At 61.7% G+C, this 8557-nt stretch overlaps 2 protein-coding genes across 2 annotated transcripts; both read right to left on the bottom strand.

The window, feature by feature from the left end:
• Positions 1–1089: 1089 nt before the first annotated feature.
• Positions 1090–3711, bottom strand: LBRM_05_0340 (dual specificity phosphatase-like protein; the record flags this gene model as incomplete). Its single annotated transcript, XM_001561798.1, has 1 exon — positions 1090–3711. The coding sequence occupies one exon, from the start codon at positions 3709–3711 to the stop codon at positions 1090–1092; it is 2622 nt and encodes an 873-aa protein (XP_001561848.1).
• Positions 3712–7063: 3352 nt separating this feature from the next.
• On the bottom strand, positions 7064–8158 carry LBRM_05_0330 (conserved hypothetical protein; the record flags this gene model as incomplete). The annotated part of the gene is made up of 1 exon (XM_001561797.1): positions 7064–8158. The coding sequence occupies one exon, from the start codon at positions 8156–8158 to the stop codon at positions 7064–7066; it is 1095 nt and encodes a 364-aa protein (XP_001561847.1).
• Positions 8159–8557: the final 399 nt, after the last annotated feature.

The raw sequence follows: 8557 nt of genomic DNA, 5'->3' as shown, positions 1-8557 counted from the left end.
TTNNNTGCACTCATCTTATCCTCATTCTCTCGTTGTATCACTCGCCAGCACTACATCTCAGCCTTTTCCTCCGCAGCACCAAACAGGAAGAGGCCACCTCAGTGCCGCTTCCACTCTCTCGGCGGTATGACTCCAGACTTTGCCACTTAAAGACACACACACACACACACAATACATACAACTGCACAGCCACGTGGTTCAGCCCCCACGGTAACGCCTGTAATGACCTCCATTGCCAGCAAAACAACAACAAAGAACGACAGTCGCGGCATAGAAAGAGAGAGGGGGAGGGAGAGGGGGGGGGTGCTGGCAGAGGAGGACGGGACGACGAGCCCCCCATGAAGAGGACGATGTGCACGCGAAGGAAAGGAAACGAGGGAATGGAGAAGAGCGGAAGAACGGCTCTGCGTTATCGCCACCCGCGACCTCCCCTCCCCCCAGGAGGCCACCTCAGTAAGCAAGCAAAGAAGGGAAAAGACAAGAGCACTGGAAGAACGAGAAAACAAAGCAGAACATGAGCCCTCGGCGACAGACATCAGCAGACGGCACGAGCGAGAGGGAGAGGGGCGAGCGCGAGCCCGCCCGCCAGCATCCACACACGCGATGCCGCAAAACGCCGCTCCATGCGGGAGAGAACGACGCAAAGAGGTCGTGTGAGATGGCAGGTGGGCAAGCGTCTGAGGGGATGGAGAGCAGCAGAAGTGGCGTGGCTCACAACCAGTCGATGGGGGAGGGGGGAGGTGTGGATGTGTGAGGGGTGTGGTGATGGTGGGTGGGCCGGAGTGGCTTAGAGGGGTGGTAAGAGACACTGTGAGCGTTTGCTGAGGGCACATGCATGAAACAGCACGGAGGAGGGAGGGAGATGGGGCAGGGCTGAAACACTAACATCGACGAGTAGCCTCGACGAGAGACGTCCTCAGCACGCTTGCCACACGGATGCTAACACACCGCTGCTCTTGATGCGCTTCACAATCACCCACTTCCCTTCGCCCTTCCCACACACGTCTAGGGAGCTCTACGCAAAACAGTGAGAGTAAGTCTTCATCTGCCTCGGCGCTGTCCACCACCCACTACCACCACCACACCCTTTCACTCGCTAAGACTTGACGCGGGTGAGGAGACCCCAGTCACAGCAGAGGTCGGTGGTGCCGTCGTGGGTGACGCTGGTACGACCCCCTCCTCGTTGAATGAGCTCTGAGTGCCGCAACGTGTGACCGAAAGCGCTCCCGTAGTGACTGCCGTACTCATCGTACTCCAACTCCCGATAGCAGTGTAGCTGCTGTTGCACTCGCTTGCCGCGAAGTCCTGCCAGACTTCGCTTCCGTTGCTGCCATTCTCTGAGGCCGGCGCCCGCCGCTGCATCGCGCTGTGCGGCTGCGATATCGCCGCGAACGCTGGCACGTCGATCGAGTGGGAAGAAAGTGCCTTGCAGACGCACGGACTCGGATGTTGGATCCTATGCAACGACCGCAGCTCTATCGCCGGTGCCGGCACCTCGCCGTCGTCAACTTTGCTGTTGTTACCCTCCGAGACGCTGTCGAAGGCGCTGCTGGGCGGAACGCTCGCGCGAGGACTGTGATGATGATGTAAGTGGCTTTCGCCTGTGTTGGCACTGCGGCTGTGTTGCACGAGGTCGTTGCCAGCCTCTTCGCTCGCCTCTGCGACCATCCCATCGGGACTGCACTTGCCGAGGTGTTTCAACGCAGTCGTGATGGTTGTCGTCGTCATCGCTGTGGTGGTGGCAGGCACCTTCTCTTTCTTAGAATAGCTGCGCGGCAGGTGCGTCTGCGACACGACAGACCCCGAGCTGCTGCTTGACTGAATAAGGCTCAACCGCACAAGGGGACGACGGCCATCAACGACAATCGATGGCTCAGGTTCCTCTACTTCGTTGCTACCATCGTCACCGCTACCGACGCTCTTCGGCGCAGGCATCGCTGTCGCCTCTTCCTCGGAGCTCTGGATGCCAGGCGTGGCAGTTGCGGAAGCCGCACGAGCCGACAGTTGAGTCGGGGTGCTAAGAGCAACAAGTTTACGCTGTACGGTGCGGCTACGACGGCTCTGCTGGTGCAACCGCAGCCGTGCGTGAAAGGTAGACGCCTTCTCGAGCGATGTCGACTTTGCAGTGGTGGTTGTTGGGCACCACAGGCTCTCTTGCTTGCTCACCCGTGAGAGCCGGCGACGCCGCATTCCAGCTTTGCGTGGCTTGGCCGGAGGACCAAAGCTCTGCGACGGCACAGTGCACACGCCGCTGCTGGCGCGGCTGCTGTTGGTGCTAGTCGAAACGCTGTGTGATTCAAACGACCCCAGCACGGGATTATCGGTCCTTTGCAGGTGCTGCGGCTGACGAGAGTGGCCACTGTTGGCGCTGTCCGTGGGCGATGCCACGCCAGCAAGCTTGGGCGGCAGGCAGCTGGAAGAGGATGCGGAGGGCGGAGATGCAGCACCGAGTTGTAGCTGCTGCTGCTGTGGTGTGAGGCCGTGGAAAAACTCGCCGCTGGGCACAAACTCAGAGAGACGCTCCCTAAACGCCAAGTTCAGCGAAACACAGCTCCGCCGCTCCGTCACAAACCTCAGCGCGTCGTCGTAGCTGCGGTTCTCGGATGCCATGAGGTAGGCCACGATGATGGCGGCGCTGCGAGAGATGCCACGGCGGCAGTGCACCAGCACACGGACATGCTCACTCCGTGCGCGCTCAATGAAGCGAAACGCCTTGAGCAGGTGCTCCGAAACATCCTGCGAGTGCGAGTCGCTCATCGGTATCCACTCCGAAATAATGTCATTGTTTTGGGCGATCATCTTCTCCTCCTCCGTCGGGATCAACTCCTTGGCGACATTCAATACATAGCGGATCTTGTGCTGCTTGAGCAGGTCCGGATTAGAGGCGTCCTTCCACGAGCCAACCGCCAGGAGAGAGGTAATGTTGGTCATCGGGTAGGACTCGGCGGCGTTGCGCACCGACTCTTCCTCGAGGAAGATCCGCTGCGCCTCCTGGACAGCCTTTAGGTCAAACGCCGGACTCGTTAGGTTCTGCAGGCGCCGCTTACACTTTGACATGCGCGAGGTTGGCGGCGGCGGCCCCGGCGCCGGCAGGCCAATGCTGCGCATGGCCAGCGGACTCCCAGTCGTGTCAGCGGTCACATTGGGGTTCAGCGTCAGCGGCACCGCATGACGACACATCGAGGTGGACAGCGTGTCGAAGTTGTCGCGTGTACTGCTGAAGGAAAAGATGCTGAAGTCACGCCCCTCTGTGCACCCCGTGTCGAGGCTCACAGTGGTGGTCGGAGACAACGCGAATGTGGGCGAGAACATGGAGTGGTAGTTGGCGAGGTTGGGGGCGCAGTCCTCCAGGCGTAACTCTTTCTTCTGTGGCAGCCCGCTTTCGCCGCCCGCCTCGGACGCAGACGTCGGCGTGTAGGCTTCCTCGAGATACTGTCGGCAAGCGAGGCGGGCGTCCTTCGCAACGCCCGAGTCCGGCGCAACCACCCCTGTTGAGCTCACTTTTGGCCTCACTCTAGGGCTAGAAGGTTGCTCGGTGGACGGGGTAGAAGGCTGCAAGGTGCTCTGGCCCCATCGCCCGGCGGCTGTAGAGCCAGCATCAGGCCAGTCACCCTCACATCCCTTCGCTTGTTCTTGTTGTGGCTGCGAGCAGTGTGAAGATGTGTCCTCGTAGTTTTCAGAGCTGGCACCCAATGCGGAGGTACTGTTCATGATGCAGGGCGACTGTGGGGAGTGGAGAGGCGGTGGTGCTTCAGAGCACTGCTGCACGGGTGACGAGGAGGTCATCCGGCTCTAAAGGCCTATCGGCGCGCTACAAGAGGGGGCTAAATAGGGGGCGGTCAGAGTGACACCGTGTGGGTGCCTGAGCGTTGAAATTATAATGTGGAGAAGCAAATGAAGGACAAAAACACGTGCGCCAAAGCGCCTTGCTGAGGACACAGCGGCAGCAGACGCACCGACGTGCAGACTATCCAACGGAAGGCGGTGGGTGTATGGTGAGTGGAGGAAACAGCGTGTGAAAAGGAAAGGGCCACACATTTCAGTAGGTACGCATGCCTATACTGTGTGGGGAAGGTCAAGGAAAGCGTGAGTGTCGTGCTGAGCTGCGTAGCGTGTGAACACGACCTTCCTTCGCCAGTGAGAGAGCGGTGGTGGGGAACAGATGGGAAGAGGGGGGGGGGAAGAGAGGGAGTTGAGTTACGCCGAAGCCGCGAGCGAGTTAACATATTCCCCTCAGTCGCACCAACTTGTGGATGGCGGGCGCGATCGTGCCGCACACACCGAGACCATACCGGCAGGAACAGAGCGCCTTTCTTATACACGAGCATCGCTACGCATATGGGCAGTGCTTGTGCGGGAACGAGAGTGCGGTGCCACCCGCCCCTCTGGCTTCCCTGTCTCACCTCCCCGTGTTGCCAGTCGCACCCCTTCGCGTCTGGCATACGAGATCACGGCTCGGCCGCTCTGCGGAGTTGACACCAGATTTTATGCAACGCCCCGTGGGCCACGCATGGCAGGTGAGCCAATGGAGTCATGGAGCGCCATCAACATGAAGGTGACCCGTGGCTCCAGCAGAGAAAGAGAAGACCCCCAATGCGAAGCACACCGCCCAGAGCGCTGCTGCACCCGTGTTGTCGGCGGGGACGTGTCGTCCCCAACGCGGGCCGGTAATGGCGGTTTGCGCTGTCGCCCGGTTACGCACGCGGACAGCACGGCGAACAACGCCACCGCTTGGAGAACAGCCGCCGTGACCCCTTCGAGAAGCCACCAGCATTGGTGAGCCGAAACCAGCACGACACGGGCCCCCAACTGCAGTCGTAGGCAACCACTGCAAGCGCACACCTGAGGGGGGGCGACTTCGCTTGTCTTTGGCGAGAGTGCCGCTGCGCCGGCCGGCCGCCTGAGTCGCCGGCACCGCTGCCTGCTTCACGGCGTAGGAGGGGGTGGGCCAGCCAATGCTCCTGCCACCACTTGCACCGCTTCACGCACCAGTCTTCACCCCACTGCCATGGCTCTCCGGCGGTCGGCCGTCCCCCGCCAGCGGCGCGGAACGCGGAGAGAGGGCCCTTGGCACCTCAGACATAGGTGCCTCGTACACCACCCTTCTCAGGTCCGTCACCCCACCAGCGTCGCACAGCGCGCTCGGCCACAGCAAGCCACTTGCTCACCTCTCGTGGCCACAAGATGAATCGCCACCTGGACCTGGCTCGGCGCCGCCCCCACCACGGAGAGGGCGGAGCCGCCCGCGCAACTGCGAAAACCACGGCATCCTGCGACGCCTGCTGCCTCGAGTGTTGCAGCGGCTTCCCCCGACGTCACCGTGGGGCACATGCGCAAAAAGCCTCCACAGTCCCTCCATCCGGCGGCCTCGACCGGCTACAGGGCCGCACACACCCAACCATGCAGCATCCACGGGCCGCTGCACGGTTGGCATGGAGCGGCGCTGGTGGTGGGTCGTCCGCTAAGGTCGCCGCCCACTCCTCGTCCGCTACAGCGGAAGCGCGCCAGCGAACCAGTCCCCAAATGGCGTGCCCCCACCAGGACCTCCAGGGGGGGTGTGGAGGTCCGCTCCTCTCTTCACGCCGTGCGCTGGGTAAGTGCGCCGTGCTAAGCTGTCTCTCATTCTGAGGGGTAGGGCACGGGAGCAGCTTCTCGTCCCTCTTTTTCTCGCTTCCCGCGGCCTCGGTGAGTGTGGCGCCGAAGGACTGGGGTGGAGGGCCGTTCGCTGCCAGTTGGAGAATGGGCTGGCCCAGGCAGGGCTCGTCGTGCTGCGACACCTTGCTTGAGTTCAGCAGGTTGAACGCGGAGGAGGGCTTTCGGAGGAGCACCCGTCGATCCTCTTCGGTGGGTGCCAGTTAGCAAAGGAGCTCCTCAAAGGCGGCAACATCGATGCTCCCCCAGGCCTGCCGCAACTCGTCGCAAGCCAGCATCCGCTTCCTCCCCCCGGCAGCTTCCATGGGTCTGCGGAGAACGACCTTGGGGCGGGTTCGGTGGATGGGGTCCCCGGTGCGATGGGTGTGCCCTCCCCCCCGCAGCCTGATGATCGCGTCATCCGGAGTGAGAACCTCCACGTGCGTAGGACGTCGGCCCTTTCCGCGGTCTTCGAAGCCTGTGTGGTACGGTCGATAGCCGGTGTCATCGATGTTAAGCTCAGCGAGCGTGAGGATTGGTCCTGCAGGAGAAGCCTGTGCGCCGCTGGCTTTCCGGCATCAGCCCATCGGTACTCAGCGGGAGCGCCCCCCCCCCCCTCTGCCTCATGGAGACCACAGCCGCAGGCAGCATGTCCCTGCCTGGCCCAACTCCTCCAGGGCGTGAGAGAGGAGATTGGGATGGAATGGGACCATGCGTTTGCCTGTTCCCCTCATCTCCGCCGGTGCCGCTGCAGCCACCTGCTGCCGTACGACGTAGAGGAGGGGGGAGAGAGCGCCATGAAGGATCAGTAGAGAGAAGGATGGGGGAGGGCTGAGTGCACACCCTTAGAGCTAAAAAGGGGTATACCCTTGCGCATACCACCGTGTGTGCTTCACGTGCCGAGGCATCGAGGAAGAGAAGGCTGATACGCACGCACGACGACGCTGCGCACACATGAGCTTTTACGCAGTCATTCACGCCACTCAACACCACGACTCACCGTTGCTGTGGAAGCTCTCTTTACGTTGCTCCTGCGAGCGTCCTCCTTATTGTTTCCCCCGTCGTGTGAACGAACCCTCACCGACGCCTCCCCTCCCCTCTATACCGCTCGATCGAATACACGGGGAGAGGCACATGCGCACTCACTACGAGGGGTGAGGCGGTGAGGGCAGGAGCGGAATGAGACATACGACGAGTGAGGATGAGGATGCTCGAGGGGTTTGCCTTGGAAACACGTACCATACACACGCACGCCACCCTCCCTACACACGCCAATGCGCGTGTCCCCAGCCGCGGAGGCTACACGCGCATCTAAAGAGACTGAAGGGAGAACAAGGAAGCACAAGCGCCACGCGGCTACGGCAGAGCAGCCGACGCGTACGCAGGAGTGGCACGGCGTGCCTTGATCTGCCTGCACCACAGCCAGAGCTTTTTAGCGGAAGACACCGCGCGGCATCTTCGGCCCATTCAGCGGAAACGGTGTCACATCCTCCAAGTAGCGAACGCGAAAGTCAGTGCTGCGATCCTGCACCGCCCGCACTGCGCCCTGCCGGCCATTGTAAAAGCCCATCACGCGAACGACAAGATCCACCTTCTCACCGCGGCCTAGAGGTCGCCCGCTCGCCGCCCGCGCCTCGCGAATCTTTGGCAGTAGATCGTTCAGGTACATGCTCGTCACTTGGTGGCCATTGTCCGTCGAGCCGTCTCCACGGAAGCCGCGGTCGCCGCCCTTCAGCCCGCGGTTGCCCGCCGTGTACGTCGGCAGCAGCCGCTTGCCATCGTAGTCGTACGCGACGGCGTACGTGTTGCGGCGGCGCGACACGAGGTAGAGAAAAACAAAGTCGCGGCTGTACTTGGGCATCTCAGCCCACCAATCGAGTTGGGAATATGTGTTGATATCGCCTGCCGCCATAGACGCACCCGGCGGCTGTTCCTTCAGAAGTGAGTAGCCGAACTTACTCTGAAAGTAGTCATCGCCGAGGATGCGCTCCGGCAGCGCACGCTCCTCTGCTGTCGCTGCTGCCGCTTCAGCAGTCGACGAGGATGCCGTGGCCGCTTCGCTCGGGTTTGCCTCCGTGCCGTTGCCGTGCGCGCGCAGACGACGATGCTCCTGCTCGTACCACAGGCGCTCGTTGAAGCCACGCTGTGACACAAATCCGTCCTGCGCCACCAGCTGCTTCAGCTCCGCCTGGATTGTGTCGGTGCGGCTGCGCTGCAGCACTCCACCAATGTCCGCCTGCGGTAGGCGAGGATGCACACTGCTCATCTCGTCACCATTAACGCCGTCGGCAGCGGCCGAACCAGCACCACCAGCGCGGAAGGCCGTGTTGTACCCTTGCTGCTGCTGTTGCTGCTGCTGCGCCTCTAGCGCGTCGTTGGCGGAGCGGATGAGAAACTCATTGAAGTACTGCTGACCACCCTGCTGCGGCTTCAGCAGTGCTGGGACACGGCGGTACTTATCCGGGAACATGCCAGCGCGCGGACGCGGCTTACCACGGCGCAGTAACACGGCGGAGTTCTTCAGCATCGATGGCCCTCGAAGGTACGGCAAACACTCTGAAAGAGAGTGAGGAGGAGATGGGAGAGAGGGAGGGGGGGAGGGGGAGAGGGGGGCTGGGGGGATGACGTAATGGCGGGGCTGAGGAAAGAGTGATCGGTGAGTGATCACTGCCACACCATAATGGATGGAGTTAAGAGGAGGGAGGGAAGGAGGGGCCCGGGGGCTTTTGTAGAGAGGAGACCTACGAAGGTAAGGCCCAGGGAGGCGAGCGAGGACATACACGATCAAACCCCAGCAGTGAAGTGTGCGTGTGTGTGTGTGTGTGTGTGTGGGTGTGAATACCACAGAGCGAAACCAAGAGTGCTTCTCTCTCTCTCTCTCCGGGCCATCTGCGCAGGGCTCTTTCTTAGCGTACTGCGATGAAAA

This window comes from Leishmania braziliensis, chromosome 5 (genome assembly GCF_000002845.2).
Source record: "Leishmania braziliensis MHOM/BR/75/M2904 complete genome, chromosome 5".
Classification (NCBI taxonomy): domain Eukaryota; phylum Euglenozoa; class Kinetoplastea; order Trypanosomatida; family Trypanosomatidae; genus Leishmania; species Leishmania braziliensis.
The sequence above is the reverse complement of the archived record's forward strand: the minus strand, read 5'-3'. Positions and strand labels throughout refer to the sequence as shown.